General features: G+C 35.9%; 1 protein-coding gene across 1 annotated transcript; it reads left to right on the top strand.

The window, feature by feature from the left end:
* The first annotated feature begins 540 nt into the window (after positions 1-540).
* LOC112836271 (small ribosomal subunit protein eS4, X isoform) lies at positions 541-1,421 on the top strand. The gene has a single exon (XM_025887904.2). It carries the CDS (start codon positions 562-564, stop codon positions 1,351-1,353), a length of 792 nt encoding a protein of 263 aa, XP_025743689.1. The 5' UTR covers positions 541-561; the 3' UTR covers positions 1,354-1,421.
* The last annotated feature ends 18,599 nt before the right edge of the window (positions 1,422-20,020 follow it).

Raw genomic sequence — 20,020 nt, 5'->3', positions numbered from 1 at the left:
CATGGGAGTACACCACACAGATCTACTGGATTTGGAGACCACACGGGGTCGTGAACCAGAGATAGAAACACACAGTCACAGGCTGGGTGAGCACAGAGTGCGACCGGAGTCCAGGGAGACGGGAGTAATTGACTGCTTTTCTCTGGGGACTCACTGAGGTGTGGGGCCCCAAGTTCTCGTCTCCTCTGGGGCGGAGATTGGGAGGTCGCCATTTTCACTCTTGTCCTCCAACGCTGTATGGAAAGCTTGCAGGGAACAAAAGCTCCCCAGAGCAAACCCGAGCAAATTACTGAGCCCAGACCCAGCAAGGGCGGGGCAATTCCGCCTCTGGCTAAGATGTTTAAGAACCACAGCAAAAGTCACCTCCGCCAGAAGATCAGCAAGAACAGCCAGCCAAGACCAAGTTTACCGATCAGTGAGAATGGCAGAACTCCAGAGCTAGGGGAATACTGCAAATAGAATCAATGGCTTTTTTACCATGATTCTTTAGTCTCAAATTTAATTTTTTTAACTCTTTTTTTAAAATTGTTCTTTTTCGCTCTTTTCGTTCCCAGCGCAGCCATGGCTCGTGGTCCCAAGAAGCATCTGAAGCGTGTAGCAGCTCCAAAGCATTGGATGCTGGATAAACTGACTGGTGTGTTTGCTCCTCGCCCATCTACTGGTCCCCACAAGTTGAGAGAATGTCTCCCTCTCATCATTTTCCTAAGGAACAGACTTAAGTATGCCCTAACAGGAGATGAAGTAAAGAAGATCTGTATGCAGCGTTTTATTAAGATTGATGGCAAGGTCCGAACTGATATAACCTACCCTGCTGGTTTTATGGATGTCATCAGCATTGACAAGACTGGGGAGAATTTCCGTCTGATCTATGACACCAAGGGTCGCTTTGCTGTTCATCGGATAACACCTGAGGAGGCCAAGTATAAGTTGTGCAAAGTGCGAAAGATCTTTGTGGGGACAAAAGGAATCCCTCATCTGGTGACTCATGATGCACGCACCATCCGCTACCCTGATCCCCTCATCAAGGTGAATGATACCATTCAGATAGATTTGGAGACTGGAAAGATTACTGATTTCATCAAGTTTGATACTGGTAATCTGTGTATGGTGACTGGGGGTGCCAACCTGGGAAGAATTGGTGTGATCACCAACAGAGAGAGACATCCTGGTTCGTTTGATGTGGTTCACGTGAAAGATGCCAATGGCAACAGCTTTGCCACCCGACTCTCCAACATTTTTGTTATTGGCAAAGGCAACAAACCATGGATTTCTCTTCCCCGTGGAAAGGGTATCCGCCTCACCATCGCTGAAGAGAGAGACAAGAGACTGGCTGCCAAACAGAGCAGTGGGTAAAATGGTCCCTAGGTGACGTGATTGGAAGACATTATATATACTTAATTAAAGGTCATACAGCACGAAAAAAAAAATTGTTCTTTTTCCCTCTTTCAATCAACATCTTATCAATTCCTTTTAAAAAAAAAACATTTTTATCTTTCATTTTTAGAGTCATATTTTATCCCTTCATAGAGCTTGCCCTAATTTTTGGCATATATATATAAGTTGTTCCCTCTTTAAAATTTTGAGATGCAGTTTCTTCTAACAGATCAAAATACACCGTAAATCTCTGGTGTATGGCTTTGTTCTAGTCTCCTGCCTGATAACATTCTCTCCCTTTCTTTTTTAAATCCTCTTCTTTCTTTTTTCAAACAACTTCTTATCTTTTCAATTCCTTTTATAAATTTTTTTTATAATTTCATCTTTACAGTCATATTCCATCCCTTCCTCATATCAACCCTTATTTTTGTACATATATGTTTTTCTTTCTTTAAAATTTTGAGAGGCACTTTCTTCTAACAGACCAAAATACACCCAAAATCTAGTGTATGGCACTGATCTATGCACCAGCAAGATCATATGTGATCATATTCTGCTTTTTTTTGTTGTTTTGTTCTGTTTTTGTTTGTTTTTATCTTTATCTTTTTCTTTTTTTTTTTTTCTTTCCTTCTCTTTCTGCTGGTTTCAGTTCTTTTCTGATTTCTTTAGAGTACATTTTCTGGGGACGTTGTTACCCTGTTAGCATTTTGTTTTCTCATTCATCTATTCTCCTCTGGACAAAAGGACAAGACGGAAAAAATCACCCCAAAAAAAGAACATAAGGTAGTACCGACTGCCAGGGACCTACTCAATAAGGACGTTAGTAGGATGTCAGACGTAGAGTTCAGAATCATGATTTTAAAGATACTAGCTGGGCTTGAAAAAAGCATGAAAGTTATTAGAGAAACCCTTTCTGGAGAAATAAAAGAACTAAACTGCAATCAGTTTGAAATAAAATGGAATTAATGTGCAATCAAAAATAGGAGTGCTAACCACTAGGATAAATGAGGCAGAAGAGAGAATCAGTGATAAAGAAGATCAAATGATGGAAAATAAAGAAGCTGAGAAAAAGAGAGATAAACAACTACTGGATTGGGGGGCAGAATTCGAGACATAAGTGATACCATAAGATGTAACAACATTAGAATAATTGCGATCCCAGAAGAGGAAGAAAGAGAGAGAGGAGCAGAAGGTATATTGGAGCAAATTATAGCAGAAAACTTCCCTAATTTGGAGAAGGAAACAGGCATCAAAATCCAGGAGGCAGAGAGAAACCCTATCAAAATCAATAAAAATAGGTCAATAACCCGACATCAAATAGTAAAACTTATGAGTCTCAGAGACAAAGAGAAAATCCTGAAAGCAGCTTAGGACAAGAGATATGTAACCTAAATGGTAGAAACATTAGATTGGCAACACACCTATCCACAGAGACCTGGAAGGCCATAAAGGACTGGTATGATATATTCAGAGAACTAAATGTGAAAAAAATATGCACCAAGAATACTCTATCCAGCTAGGTTGTCACTGAAAAAAGAAGGAGAGATAAAAAGCTTCCAGGACAAAGAAAAAATAAAGGAATTTGCAGACACGGAACCAGCCCTCCAAGAAATATTGAAAGGAGTCCTCTAGGCAAAGAAAGAGCCTAAAAGCAGCATAGACCAGGGACGAACACAGACAATAAACAGTAACAGTCACCTTACAGGCAATACAATGGCACTAAATTCATATCTTTCAATAGGTACCCTAACGGTGAATGGGCTAATTGCACCAATCAATAGACACAGGGCATCAGATTGGATAAAAAAAAAACAAGACCCATCGATATGCTGTCTGCAAGAGACTCATTTAAGACCCAAAGACTCCACCAGATTGAAAATGAGGGGGTGGAAAACCATTTACCATGCTAATGGACACCAAAAGAAAGCTGGGGTGGCAATCCTTATATCAGACAAATTAGATTTTAAAACAAAGACTGTAATAAGAGATGAAAAGGACACTATATCGTCCTTAAAGGGTCTATCCAAAAGAAGATCTAACAATTGTAATATCTATGCCCCTAACAATGGAGCAGCCAAGTATATAAGGCAATTAATAACAAAAGCAAAGAAACACATTGACAACAATACAATAATAGTGGGAGACTTTAACACCCCCCTGACTGAAATGGACAGATCATCTAAGCAAAAGATCAACAAGGAAATAAAGACTTTAAATAACACACTGGACCAAATGGACTTCACAGACATATTCAGAATATTCCATCCCAAAACAACGGAATACACATTCTTCTCGAGTGCCCATGGAACATTCTCCAGAATAGATCACATCCTAGGTCACAAATCAGGTCTCAACTCGAACCAAAAGATTGGGATCACTCCCTGGATATTTTTACACCACAATGCTTTGAAACAAGAACTCAATCACAAGAGGAAAGTTGGAAAGATCTCAAATTCATGGAGGCTAAAGAGCATCCTACTAAAGAATGAATGGGTCAACCAGGAAATTAAAGAAGAATTAAAAAAAATTAATGGAAACCAATGAAAATGAAAACACAACTGTTCAAAATCTTTGGGATGCAGCAAAGGCAGGGCTAAGAAGAAAGTATATAGCAATACAAGTCTTTCTCAAGAAATAAGAGAGGTCTCAAGTACACAATCAAACCCTACACCTAAAGGAGCTAGAGAAAAAAACAGTAAATAAAGCCTAAACCCAGCAGGAGAAGATAAATAGTAAAGATGAGAGCAGAAATCAATGAAATAGAAACCAAAAGAACAGTAGAACAGCTAAATGAAACTAAGAGTTGGTTCTTTAAAAGAATTAACATGATTGAAAAATCCCTGGCAGACTTATCAAAAAAAGAGAGAGAGAGAGAGAGAGAGAGAGAGAGAGAGAGAAATGACCCAAATCAACAAAATCATGAATGAAAGAGGAGAGATCACAACCAATACCAAAGAAATACAGCAAATATAAGAACATATTATGAGCAACCATATGCCAGCAAATTAGATAACCTCTAAGAAATGGATGCATTCCTAGCAATGTATCAACTACCAAAATTGAGCCAGGAAGAATTAGAAAACCTGAATAGATCTATAACCACTAAGGTAATGGAAGCAGTCATCAAAAATCTCTCAACAAAAGCCCAGGGCCAGATGGCTTCCCAGGGGAATTCTACCAAATATTTAAAGAAGAATTATTACCTATTCTCCTGAAAATTTTCCAAAAAATAGAAATGGAAGGAAAACTTTCAAACTCGTTTTATGAGGCCACCATTACCTTGATCCCAAAACCAGACAAAGACCCCATCAAAAAGGAGAATTACAGACCAATATCCTTGATGAATATGGATGCAAAAATTCTCGCCAATATACTAGCCAATAGGATCCAACAGTACATTAAGAGGATTATTCACCATGACCGAGTGGGATTTATTCCTGGGCTGCAAGCCTGGATCAACATCCGCAAATCCATCAACGTGATACAATATATTAACAAAAGAAAGAACAAGAATCATATGATCCTCTCAATAGATGCAGAAAAAGCAGTTGACAAAGTACAGCATCCTTTCTTGATCAAAACTCTTCAGAGTATAGGGATAGAGGGTACCTTCCTCAATATCTTAGACCATCTATGAAAAACCTACAGCGAATATCATTCTCAATGGGGAAAAACTGAGAGCTTTCCCCCTAAGGTCAGGAATGCGGCAGGGGTGTCCACTCTCACCACTGCTATTCAACATAGTATTAGAACTCCTAGCCACAGCAATCAGACAACAAAAAGAAAGAAAAGGCATCCAAATCGGCAAAGAAGAAGTCAAACTGTTTGCAGATTGTAGGATACTTTACGTGTAAAACCCAAAAGACTCCACCCCAAAACTGCTGGAACTCATACAGGAATTCAATAAAGTGGTAGGATAGAAAAAAAAAAATGCATAAAAATCAGTGGCATTCCTATATACCACCACCAAGACAGAGAAAGAGAAATTAAGGAGTTGATCCCATTACCATTGCACCCAACACCATAAGATACCTAGGAATAAATCTAACCAAAGAGGCAAAGTATCTGTACTCAGAAAAGTATAAAATACTCATGAAAGAAATTGAGGAAGACACAAAGAAATGGAAAAACTTTTCATCCTCATGGATTGGAAGAAGAAATATTGTGAAGATGTCAATGCTACCTAGAACAATCTACACATTCAATGTATTCCCCATCAGAATACCATCCACGTTTTTCAAAGAAATGGAAGAAATAATCCTAAAATTTGTATGGAACCAGAAAAGACCCCGAATAGCCAGACGAATGACGAAAAAGAAAAGCAGAGCTGGCAGCATCAAAATTCTGGACTTCTAGCTCTATTACAAAGCTGTCATCATCAGGACAGTATGGTACTGGCACAAAAACAGACACATCAACCAATGGAACAGAATAGAGAGCCCAGAAATGGACCTTCAATTCTATGGTCAACTAATCTTTGACAAAGCAGGAAAGAATGTCCAATGGCAAAAAGACAGTCTCTTCAACAAATGGTGTCGGGAAAATTGGACAACCCATGCAGAAGAATGAAACTGGACCATTTCCTTACACCACACACAAAAATAGACTCCAAATGGTTGAGAGACCTAAATGTGAGACAGGAGTCCATCAAAATCCTAAAGGAGAACACAGGCAGCAACGTCCTCAACCTCAGCCGCAGCAACTTCTTCCTAGAAACATCGCCAACGGCAAGGGTATCAAGGAGAAAAATGAACTATTGGGATTTCATCAAGATAAAAAGCTTTTGCACAGCAAGGCGACAGTCAATAAAACCAAAAGACGATCGACACAATGGGAGAAGATATTTGCAAATGACATATAAGATAAAGGGCTAGTATCCAAAATCTATAAAGAACTTATCAAACTCAACACCCAAAGAACAAATAATCCAATGAAAATGGGAAGAAGACATGAACAGACATTTTCCCAAAGAAGACATCGAAATGGCCAAAAGTCACATGAAAAATTGCTCAACATTGCTCAGCATCAGGGAAATCCAAGTCAAAACATCAGTGAGATACCACCTCACACCAGTCAGAATGGCTAAAATTAACAAGTCAGGAAAGGACAGATGTTGGTGGGGATGCGGAGAAAGGGGAACCCTCCTACACTGTTGGTGGGAATGCAAGCTGGTGCAACCACTCTGGAAAACAGTATGGAGGTTCCTCAAACAGTTGAAAATAGAGCTACCATACGATCCAGCCATTGCACTACTGGGTATTTACCACAAAGATACAAATGTAGGGATCCGAAGGGGTACGTGCCCCCTGATGTTTATAGCAGCAATGTCCACAATAGCCAAACTGTTGAAAGAGCCAAGATGTCCATCACCAGATGAATGGATAAAGAAGAAGTGGTATATTTACACAGTGAATATTATGCATCCATCCAAAGAAATGAGATCTTGCCATTTCCAATGACTTGGATGAAACTGGAGGGTGTTATGCTGAGTGAAATAAGTCAATTAGGAAAAGACATGTATCATATGACCTCACTGATATGAGGAATTCTTAATCTCAGGAAACAAACTGAGAGTTGCTGGAGTGGGGCGGGTGGGAGGGATGGAGTGTCTCGGTGATAGACATTGGGGAGGGTATGTTGTATGGTGTGTGGTGTGAATTGTGCAAGACTGTTGAATCACAGATCTGTACCCCTGAAACAAATAATGCAATATATGTTAAGGAAAAAATAAGAAAGATGAAAATAGCAGGAGGGGAAGAATGAAGGGGTGTAAATCAGAGGGGGAGACGAACAAGGAGAGATGATGGACTCTGAAAAAAAAAACTGAGGTTTCTAGAGGGAAGGGAGGTGGGGGGATGTGTTAGCCTGGTGATGGGTATTAAAGAGGGCACGTTCTGCATGGAGCACTAGGTGTTTTGCAGAAACAATGCATCATGAAACACTACATCAAAAACTAATGATGTATGGTGGTTAACATAACAATAAAAATTTTAAAAAAAGATTCCAAATGTCCAAAGAAATATTGTCAATTTTAACCCAAGAAATCACATTTGTGATATATATATTTGTTTAATTTTTATATTGTTTGATGGAGAATTCAGCTAGATATGAAAAAGTAGTTTTCATCATGATGGATGCTGCTCCAGTTAATGTTATCTGAAAGATCTGAATGTATTGGAATTTTAAAACAAAAGACTGATAATCCCTTTTGCTTTTTTCCACTGTAGAAGTAGAATATATGCTGAAAATATTTTTCATAGTTTTCTTTCTTTTTTTTAAAGATTTTATTTATTTATCTGATAGAGAAAGACAGAGAGAGAGAAAACAAGCAGGGGGAGTGGCAGAGGGAAAGGGAGATGGAGAAGCAGCCTTCTCGCTGAGCAGGGAGCCTGATGTGGGGCTGGATCCCAGGACCCTGGGATCATGACCTGAGCCAAAGTCAGACACCTAATGGACTGAGCCACACAGGTGCCCCTTTTTACAGTTTTCTTAAGCACATTCTATGATAGGTGTCATGGATATCATTATTTTTGTGCATATAGATGCTATGAACCATTGTCAGTTTATGGAACTGCTGAACAAATTAAAGATGATGAATTAAGTGACCTTAAATGGTTCTTTTCTTGTAATTATTATTTTGAGTTACAAAAATGTTTTTCCAATAGTTACTGTAATATTAACTCCAATTCTAGATTTTCTTGAAACAAAAAAGGTGCATGCTAGAATATTCAATAATCCAAGACCAAAAAAAAAAAAACCCCAAAAAACCCTGTCATTTACATTTCCTCACCAATATCACACTGCCATGAGGGAGGTAAAATTGAATCTTTAAGAAAAAGAAAGTTTACTTTTGCCTTATTTCAGCAGGCAAAATAACATGTTGAAAATGGAAACTCTCAACAATACAAATCAATAATACTGATTTAATGTATTTTTCTATCTGGATCAACATACAGAAATTTTAATTATAATTGATTGTATATACAAATTGGTTACAAAATCTATAAGAAAAATTTGAAGATCATTATTGATATTTAAAAATTTAGAGTTGCTTTTCAATGTATGCAATGACCCTTTGAATTCTGTTGTAATTAAAGTAAGGGTTAGTGAATTTACTTAATTTGGACAGATGTAGCCTTGAAAATAATATGCTTTTGCTTCAAAGCAAAATTAATATTTAAAAAAAAGTTACCCTCTTTTGTCAATATGGATGTAAATATTAAAGTAAAATGATTTTTTTGTTGTTGCTCAATTAAGTTATTGGAAAACGCCAAAGTATTTTTGCAACAACTTGTGTATGTGAATATAGTTTTTTAAATTTTATGAAGTGTGAACACAAATCAAATATATTCAATGAAGATGCAATGTCTGAATTGAGATGTACTTTTATTGTAAAATACATACTGATTTTGAAGAATTAGTATGAAAACATTAAAATATCTCATAAATTATTGCTAGACTATATTTTAGATGGTATTTTTTATATTTATGTATATACATGTATATATACATATATATAAAAATACATAATATACATGTGTGCATTTAAATATGCATATATAAATGCAAAGTTTATATATTTTAGTATTAAATTTAATTTTATGTTTTTAAATTTTTAATACGAATGATTAGAATATTTAATATTAATATGTGACACATTATATTTCTATTGGACAGTGCTGTTCTATAACTTTAATATTCTCAAAGTAATCACATCTTTAAAGGGCTTCAGAACCACTGCTTTAGAGAATACTAAAATTATAAAACCTCTACTAGGACTAGTCTATGAGCATTTGAGCATTACACATTTTATTCCATCCACTATAATTTCTTCAGTAATGCTTCCACCAGCACATAGAAAATGTTTACATGTAGGAGGGTGATTTGATATAGCCAAGACTGGAAAGAATAGTAATACTTGAAGATCAAAGTCAACACCTATATTAACATTTAGAGCCAATTTTCAACCTGAGCAAATGTCAGAGTCCAGATGTTATCTGAACGACATAGCTAATACCCTTTGGAAAATGAGCCACTGATTTCAGCACTTGAAGCTGCCAAGAGGCACAACACTTCTTTGGAAGAACAGCAGCCTCAGTCTCTAGCCTCTCACTTTGTCAATGCACTTACTTTATAACTGTCAAAAGAATACAACACCCCAAAAATGTCATTTTTGAAAACTATACCATCAAAATCACTAAACTGTGTATGTACATCACCTTCAACATGCTGTTATTAGAACCTCCAGTTCTATTCTGGCCAAAGAGTTGGAGAAAATGCCTCTGTGTGTGTGTGTATGTGTGTGTGTGTGTGTGTGTGTGTGTGTGTGTGTGTGAAAGAGAGAGAGAGAGAGGTAAATTTAACCATTCAAGAGGTTGCCTGTAAAAAGACATCCTTAATTTATTTAAGGTCCCCTTCTACTGTTCTTCCTCAATCTCACAAATACAAACGGTCTAGTTATTACATATTTTTTAGGAAACAAACAGCTAGATTTAAATGTAAGTAGATGTTAAAAACAACATAATGAAAAAGAAAATCATGCCCTGAAATACTAAAATTAAGGATAATAATAGTACATATTAATTTACTATATACTGTCATTTTAGTGACAACTATTGTATGTCTGTTCTATCTGCTTTACCTTTGTTCGAATACTCTCTTCAGCTTTTTCACACAGATATTTTATCAGAAAACAGATCAGACAAATCTGTAAGACCATTATCAACACAGAATATGAGATGTAATTTTAACACATCATGTTTAAGCCTAAGTCTATTCAGGAGCAAGAAATACAGAAAACTAGACTGGAAAGACGAAACAACCAAAAACGAAATGGCAATTCATGAAACTGACATACATTGGCCATTGTTAAAAGAATGGAGAGATACTTAATAGCAAATTCTAGAAACATACCATATGATATATAGTTGGGCTACCAATTTTCAGGACTTAAAAAGCAATAATTTGTGCGATGCATATTAGTTTGATTAGTTTAATCTCTCTTGCATGATTTGGCATATGGTTCAGGAATGCAATCTCCTTTGGCCACCATAATTATACAGTATTAGTAAAGGAATGTTGAATAAATATTGTTTTACTTTATAAAAGCAGACATGTGAGAGAATGTTGATTAAAGTAAAATTTAAGAATTTCATAGGGTTGTAAACGACTTTATGGAGAAGATTTTTGCTGTTTATTTATGTTTTTTTTTTTCCTAGAACATTAAAGATCTACAAGTTGCCTTTTCATCATTTCACTGACTGGCCCCTGATTTGTCCTCCTAAAATATTTACCAGATGTTTTCTTCAGGGATATTTTCCCTCAGAAAGGAAAAGCAAAACTAATAGTTTGACCAAGGAATCTCTTCTCTAGTAGCAGTTCTGAAATAATGATTCATCAATTAGTTCTGCTCCTGAATCACTAATTATTTGAGTCCTATAATATATTCATAATTTTGAAAATGCTTTCTTTTCATTTGAGTTACATAATATAATTTGTAATTAGAAAGACTTTCCATAGCAATTTATCATTTTCCAATTCAAACTTAAGTCCAATAGACCACTTACTGCAGAAGAAGAACACATAAATTTAGGGAAAAAGCAAAGATAATTAAATCTTTCATTTTTGGATCAATGCATAGAGAAAATGTTAATTTAACAAGTAGTCCATATGCCAGAATTAAAGAAATAGCTTTTGCCTTCAATTGGCTTAGAACAGAGAAGTAGTGGCAATTAATTATGTAAAATGATGTCAGCAAGTGACACATCTAAATGTGGTGACATGTGCTTTCTTCCTTTTTAACAGCAAAAAAAAATGCAGTGTGAATTCTTTGGGCAAGTGTAAATTTCTCAGACAAATAATAACCTCTAGTTTTTCTATCTCCACTTTACCTGGCTAGAGCAATGGCATTGATAATTTGTTACTGCTTTTGTTGCAAATTTATTTGCATCTGAGTTGTACAAGTAGAACTGCCAAAGTCAAATCTCTCATAATTATAAAACCATGCATTTACTCATATGAAAATTGTTTAGAATTTAAAGCTTGTTAAAACCAGCATGTCTCTAAAGTTTGACTTTATGAAACTGCAAAATATTTAGAGCGTTTATAGGCAGACCTGGTTTGAATTCCTGCACTAACACTTTCCACCTTAGGGGCTTTTGGCGCAGTTCTGTTACATTTAAATGCTGGTGTTGAATGTTCTAGGCCCTAGATGAGCCACTTTTGCCTGGTGTGCCACATCAGCAAACCAAAACTTAAATAATTTTCATGCCTCTGTAAATGTTTTGCTCTACCAGAAATGCAGTCTATACAGTCAGCCAATCCCCAGAGCCCAAGTCAGCTCTGGGCCTTCTAAGCCCCAGGCAATCATGTTTTCTATTTCTGTCTTCCCAGTTCTTGATTCTTTACTTTATAAAAGCTTTTTGCTTTCCTTTTATTTCGAAGTTCTCTGAAAGGAGACTGTCCACTCATAAAGTATTAAATAAAGCTCTCTTGTATAACCTAAATTGTCTCCTGTAATCATTTTCTAAATAGTTTTTGGTGAGGAGGATGGGATCCAAAGCTGAGTGCTCATGGCTTATGAGACAATGAGATGCATAGGCAAGGCTTCCACTGAACCCTTTGAGTCCACTGTTTGTCTTGTCCTTACTGGTGACTGTGGATAAGTCACTCTCAGATCTGAGCTCTGCTTCCTTGTTTGCAGCTCTATAATTCAAACAAGCTTTATACGTATAAACTTTGTGTATAGATAAAGAGTTTCTGAGACCTCAGATTTTTTGTGGGAACTATACACACAAACACACACACACCTAAGTGTATCTAAGGATTTAAGGTTTAAGAATTCTAATTAGGCTGGGGCGCCTGGGTGGCTCAGTCGTTAAGTGTCTGCCTTCGGCTCAGGTCATGGTCCCAGGGTCCTGGGATTGAACCCCAGGTCAAGCTATCTGCTCAGCAGAGAGCCTGCTTCTCCCTCTCCCACTCCCCCTGCTTGTGTTCCCTCTCTCGCTGTGTCTATCTCTGTCGAATAAATAAAATCTTAAAAAAAAAAAGAATTCTAATTAGGCCATGAGAGACTATGGACTCTGAGAAACAAACGGAGGGTTCTAGAGGGGAAGGGGAGGGGGTGGGGGATGGGTTAGCCTGCTGATAGGTATTAAAGAGGGCATGTACTTAATGGAGCACTGAGTGTTATATGCAAATATAACACTACATCAAAAACTAATGATGTCATGTATGGTGATTAACATAACATAATAAAATAAAAAAAAAATTCTAATTAGGGACTTCTGGGAGTCGCAGTCAGTTAAGCCCTCTGACTCTTGGTTTCAGCTCAAGTAATGATCTCAGGGTCCTGAGATGGAGCACCATATTGGGCTCCGTGCTCTCCCTGGAGTCTGCTTGAGACTCTCTTTCCTTCTCCCCCTGGCCCTCCCCCCAACACACTCTGTCTCTCTCTCTCACTAAAATAAATAAATAAATCTTAGAAAAATAATCTAATTAATACATGTAATCAAAAATACTAAAAATAATAAGAGAAACATCTCTATGCAAGGAAAGTAGGATGTATTTTTGGTAAGAAAAAGCATAAGGTATGGAGATGTGTTATTGGTACAGGAAAAATAGAGTAATTTTGTCCTGAAATAAAAACTGATCCAGAATGAGAAAGGTGTGTGTGCTTGGGGGATGGGGGGTGGGGAATGCTTATGACAATATCTGGATGGATATAACATTGTAGAAGCTTTGTAGAGAAGAAATCTTAGGAAAGGAGTTTTACATATGGCAATGCTGGCTAAGATTGGAATGGATTAAGTTAAGTGAATTTTAATATCAAAAGTACATTGGTGCAAAGTTAGAATTAGTTTTTCTCTTTGTTAAAAGGACAAAGTTTTCTTAGATTATTGGTCTTCTCTTAATAAGAAATTGCAAACAAAGTTTTTTTTCCTTTACCTTTTAAGTAATCTTTCTTATACTTAGAAATAGGTGATGGGTATTAAAGAGGGCACGTTCTGCATGGAGCACTGGGTGTTATATGCAAATAATGAATCATGGAACAGAACATCAAAAAAAATGATGTAATGTGTAGTGATTAACATAACATAATAAAAAAATAATTCAACAAAACAAAACAACAACAACAAAAGAAATAGGTAGAAAACAAAGACTTTACCACCAAAATAATTTAGTGTCTTTCACATTGTATTTATCAGGTCTTTGACTACTTAAGAAAACCTAGTTTTCTTAGTATTAAAATTGCTATGGTTTTTACAACTCTGTAACTTTCTTATTTGCCTCAAGAGTTTTTAACTGTCATATTAGTTAAAGGATATTTTTGCAAACTTAACAAAAATCAAATTTTAAGTAAGGTCTTTTAAACTTCAGATTAGTGTTGAGATTTCCCAGAGGGTCCCTGGAAAATCTCGAAGGAACTGACTCTTATCCAGTAAGATGTTAAAATTATTAGGTTTCTTTGATATCTTAAATTACATGGGAAGCATTACACATAAAAAATGATGCCATGATGTTTTAGGTTATAGTTATATGGATAAATGTTATTAATATGAATGTTGTAGAAATTGTGTGAAATTCTTAGAAATCTAATATGTCCTGATATAAAGTTATCATTCATAATTCCAGTTATTATTTAAAATGTTGTATATCACAGAAATAACTAAATTTCCTTGTCAATTCCATTATAATGAGCTCTCATCAAATCCTTAGCTATGGGAATTTTAAGGTGTTTTGTCATTTAGGTTATTTTGCTCCTTGCTTGTACAAAAGTGAGATTAATGGAAAATGGACACTACCAAGTACTAAGGTGTTGAATCTGGATTATACATTTCACAACTGAAAAAAAGTTCAACCTGACATTTGGTCCTGTGCAAATTATGGGGACCTCCAAATCAATTTGACTAGAAGAGTAGTAGCTAACATCAAAATAGATTGCTTTCTCTCGAGACATCAAACCAAGATGGGGCACCTGTGTGGCACAGTCAATTACATGTGGGACTCTTGATTTCAGCTCAGGTTGAGATCTTGGGGTGAGATGAGCCCTGTGTTGGGCTCCACATTCAGAGCAGGGTCTGCTTGAAATTCTCTCTCCCTCTGACTCTGCTGCTCCCACTCTTTTTCCCTCTAAATCTTTAAAAAAAAAAAAGACATCAGACCAAGAGGATCAAGAACATTTCTTTTTCTTTGTTCCTTTTGTCTCTGACCATCCTTTGTCCAATTCTTATGTCATGAAGATCTTTATAATTTTTCCTCCTTTTTTCTTACCCTGGTCTGGAAAGATAATGCCATTGTTCACATATCTCAGGCCATTGCAAAGGAGAATAACCCAACATCCAACTTACTATTGGATTTACTGAGATGCTGGTGATCCTGTAGTTCATTCTCCCTGTCACAGACTTCTAGATTTCACTGCCTTAGTTTCCCTGGAACTAGCTCACTGGGTAAACACTTCTGGAGAAGTGGACAGACAGTACAGGAATTCCATAAAAGACCAAATGATTTAAAGGTTCCCCAACATTGGGATCATTTTTTTACTTATTTGATTCTAGCTGCTTGTGGTCATGGGGAACCTGGTTCAGGAGGACTCCCCACATCATGGATATTTTATTGCTGTTAGTAATTATTACTGTCTTCCTAATAATATGCTTCATTCTCTCAAAGTTTTAAATGCCTGTGGACATCCATTGACTAGCCAACACATGGTCTCTCTCTGGAATGAGAAAAGAGAACAGAATAATGTAAACAGCTTCAAGGGTAGGAGTGTGACATCATCTCTTATGAATAGTGCACTGATACCCAAAGAGGCAGTGGTAAGTGAGAGTCATGCTAAGCCTGATATTTTTGATCAAAACTCATGACCAATGGGAGAGAGCTGTTGAGATAACTTTCTCCAAGATGTAGCTACTCCTGCTGGGGTTCACATCAGCAAACTGAAACTTAAAAAACTTTTATGTTGCTCTAAATGCTCCTTTTGACCAGAAAAGCAATATATTCAGTCAGCCAATCTCCAAAGGCCCAGCCAACTTTGGGTCTTCTCACCCCAAACAAGGTTGACTATGTAACCCCAGAAAATTAGGTATTTTCTATTTGTCTCTTCCTTGTTTGTTATACGTTATCCAATAAAAGCTTCTTGCTTTCCACACCATTTGGCAGTTCTCCAAAAGTACATCGTCCACTTCATGAAGTGTTAAATAAGGTTTGTCTATGTCACCTAAATTGTCTTCTTTAATATTTTTTAAACCCTGGTAACTTCTTCGTAAATAATATCATAAGTATTAAATCAGATAATGAGGGTTCAACATGCTGCCTGACACGTGTGAATAATTTATTAAAAGGCAGCTACCATCGTTATTATTATTTTTGCTACCATTATTGCTGGCAAGATAGGAAACATGCATAGTATTATATGAACACTCAATAAACCAGTGAACACCATTGTGATATAATATAATTTTTTGCTGAAATCAACTTAGTGAATAAAATGTTAATGACTAACACATCAGAAACATTGATCATATTGTTAGAAAAATTTTCCCAGTGCTATGATCAAATCAGTGTAGCTAGAGGTGATATTCTCCCATAGCACTATAAAAAGCCAGACCACTCTTGAATAACTACTTGAAAGTTAACAAAAATTTCTGTACAATATCATTAAAGTTATTATGCATAAAAGCTCAAAATGAAGCATAAACTAATGGTAAAACAAATGCTTTATTTTGGTATATCAAGAAAAAAATTTTATTTTCATGTCAATACAACAAAGATATTACCTTTTAAAGATATAAAACCCTGGTACTTTAATTAAATTAATTCAAAGCTTTTACATATCTTTATGAATTTTACATATAGAATGCCAAGATATATTAAAAAGATTGCATCAGCTTTCTACAGAATTATCTACTCTCTTAATTTTCATTAAAATTCAGGTTTTTGTTCATGAAAAATAAATATTTTGCTTACATCCAACTTATCCATATTTTCTATTATCACCCATAGGCCTGCCCAGTTACCCACACTTAACAGATCTAAATGAAATTAATATCTATTAAAGGTAATCCTCAACTAATTACTCTCACTGTTCTGTTCATACCTAATAACACTTTTTGATTAGTCTCATCAGGGCAGTGTGTTTCAAACATTATGTAGTTTTTAAATAAATTTTTGTTGTTATGTTAATCACCATACATTACATCATTAGTTTTTGATGTAGTGTTCCATGATTCATTGTTTGTGCATAACACCCAGTGCTCCACACAGAATGTGCCCTCTTTAATACCCATCACCAGGCTAACCCATCCCCCCACCCCCCTCCCCTCTAGAACCCTCAGTTTGTTTTTCAGAGTCCATTATGTAGTTCTAATGTGATGTTATTAATTTTGTTCAATATCTCTCAATGGTACAAATATCAGTACACAGGAAGAAAATAAAATAAAAATTACCACGCCTTTTGTTTTAACAATATTATATTCTCTTTGCATTCTGTTTTGTTTTCTTTGCATTCTGTTTGCTTACACATGAATCAAAATGGTTTTCGCCAGTTTTGTTATGTTTGTTTGTTTGTGTTTAGTGGATATGAGTTAGAGATTCAATTTAGATTATGAAATCAGATATATGAGTCAGAGATTCAATTTAGACTGTCTCTAATAAGGGGGTTATTATCAGGTAGCATATATCAATAAAATGAATTAGAAAATCACAGGACCCAGAGATGGCCAGAGATCTAGGATTCACCAAGATGGTAACAGAGTTGATGGGCTTGAAGAGAAGTCAGGATCCAAGGCAGTTTGGAGGGCTGTACTATGAAGATCCCCTAATCACAGCAGGAATTCTTAGGTCTTCACTTTAGTGCACTACATTATCGTGAATTAACAATTCTTTCTGTATCTTTTTTTTTTTTAAATATCCTTCTACTCTCTCTCTACTGATAATTAAATGATCTTCTAGACATATCACTAGTTCAAATTTTCAGGGAGGATCTGTTACTACTCAGATCTCCTAGCTACTCTCTTTTTCCTATTTAGGCAGAGCTTTCATTTAAAGTCATGTCAGACTTACATTTTGGCTTGACTGGCTCCTGTGCTAACCTAGCCCTAAAAATGTTACCTGTCTTACTTGGTAGTGAATAGGTAATTTCTGCCTTGGATTGTTTTCAAAATAGGGGTCTGGGAATGTATTGATTTGATTTCCATCAGAAATATATATATTATATTATATATTATAATATTATACAATATATTATATTCAGATTATATATACATATATATAATATAGAAAAAGAGAGAAAGAGAAGAGAGAGAGAACCATCAGTAGGGAGATACTGAACAAAGTTAATAACATCACATTAGAACTACATAATATTTGGAACACACTGACCTTATATGTAGCTATATATGATATGTAGCTATATATGATATTGGCCACACAATCATGGAAGCTGAGAAATCCTACAATCCTACAATATCTGCCCTCTGTGAAATGTAGGCACAAGAAAGCCAGTTATAAAATTTAAAGATTCCAGTCCTAGTCTAAAGGCCTCGGAACCAGGAGAGCTGAAAACAGAAGATTGATGTTCCACTTCAAATAGGCAGAAAGTGAGCAAACCCACCATCCCTCCATCTTCTATTCAGACCCTCAACCTACTGGATGATTCCCATCTTCACTGGAGAGGGCAATCCTCTTCACTCAGTCTAACACTTAAGTATTATCTCTTCTGGAAATGCTCTTACAGACATACCCAGAAATTTTATCCAGATTTCTGCATATCCCATGATCCAGTCAAGTTAACACACAAAATTGGCTACTAAAAATGGCCTAGAAATAGAAGATATTAGATGATGAGGATGAACAAATCAACAAACCAACCAGTCTGGTAAACTGAATGTTAGATTAGGTACAGCATTTAGGTGGCAGTCCAGAAATCATCAAGGAATTATGGACTGGGTAGTTCTTCCACGCTGGGGAAAAAAAGGATATCAGGAATTTCTGAGGGCAAGCAGAAACATTTATTTGTAAGGAGCAGGTAGAAATATCTGAACAGAAAAAATGAGTTTTAATACTAGCCCAAGCTTTTAATTCAGATCAAATGCTGTTTATTGCTTTCTAGTAAAGTCAAGAGGAAATGAGACTAACAGCTAAGGCAATAATTAAGCTATCACAGGGTTTTGGCATTATCACACATCAAATTAAAAAAAAAAAAAGAATCCATACCACTTTAAATAAGACTTCAGTTTGTTGTTACTCTGTTCAGAGACACTGTTGAGTTCACTGTTATGTGACCCTTTATAGTAATATATGATCAGGTAAATTTGTTGGACTAAGTGTATCTGAGCAGTTCAAACTGATCCTTAACTATAATCAGCCACAAGTAACCTTGATGAATGACCTAAAATACCTGAGTCCATGTTGCAAAAAGGACACTAGGAAAGATAATGTAGATGGTTTAGCCTAACTCGGGAACTGACAAACTATGGTCCATAGGTTAAACCCAGGCCTTCCCTTTTCTAAATATTATTGGAACACAGCCACACTTACTCATTTATGTATTACCTATGACTTTTCTCTCTTTTTTCTTTCCTTCTTCTTTTTCTTTCTTTCTTCTTTCTTTCCTTCTTTCTTTCTTCTCTTTTCTTTTTTTTCTCTTTCCTTTTTTTTTATTATAATGACAAGATCGAATAGTCACAACAGTGACAACATAGCCTGAAAAGAGTAAAAGTTTACTATCTGGCTTTATACAGAATATGTTTGCTGACACAGGCCTAACCTATCAATGTGCAAAAATATTTTTTAAATACCAATTTATTTAATGTATTTTGAAAAATGGAAATCAGTGTTCTAGTTGGAGATGGTATTTGGTGGTACTAATCCTAACCATAAACTATTATGTTTACCACAGAAGAACAAAATGTATGTCTGGAGAGAAAGAGGTTGAGAAGAAAGGAGTGGAGGGATGGAGTGGGGAGAGATTAGAGAGAAGGTAAAAAGGAGGAAGAGGAAGAGAGGGGGGAAAAAGGAGAGGTAATTGAGCATACTAAGGAGCAGAGACAAGCAAGACATTAGAATCTGGATCCGAGGTCCTTAATCCCATTTGCTTCTGATGGCCAGCTTTGGTTTTATCCTTTTTGTTCTGTTAGACATGCCATTATCCACATAGTAAATTTCTCCTTTAATGAAATAGTTGAAGTCAGATTTGCTTTATATGCAACTGAAAAATTCCCAATCAGTTCAGGGATGACAGCATACCTGATGTCTCAATATGGGAGCAGGACATCTAGTAATAGACCTTTAGCCCATTATGGAGGCATATTCCATATTCTCACTGCCAAAAAATAACAACAAGAAAAATTTCAAGAAGGCCAAAAGCATACTCAGTAGTGCTGTTGAATGCAGGCCCCTCTAAAAATGAAATTTAATGGAGTAAGAATAGTGGTGGACTGCAACTTCTCCTTATTGTAATTTATATCAGATGGAAAACTGTTTATGTAATTTTCTGCTATTTTTGTTTTTATTGAAATTGATTGAAGGACTATATAAGATTTGATAATATACATTAGTTTATGCTTGCTATGAAATTTCAATTTCTATTAGAAATAACAATGTCTGAATTAGTAGATTAAAATAAGAGTTTGCTAACTACCACCTT

Source organism: Callorhinus ursinus, unplaced genomic scaffold, assembly GCF_003265705.2.
Source record: "Callorhinus ursinus isolate GAN/ISIS: 27379988/994484 unplaced genomic scaffold, GSC_fseal_2.0 scaffold39, whole genome shotgun sequence".
NCBI lineage: Eukaryota > Metazoa > Chordata > Mammalia > Carnivora > Otariidae > Callorhinus > Callorhinus ursinus.
Note: the sequence above shows the minus strand (reverse complement) of the source record. Positions and strands in the feature narration are given on the sequence as shown.

Excerpts from the sequence above, each read along its gene's own strand:
- LOC112836271 (XM_025887904.2), top strand. The coding sequence starts at position 562 with ATGGCTCGTGGTCCCAAGAAGCATCTGAAGCGTGTAGCAGCTCCAAAG.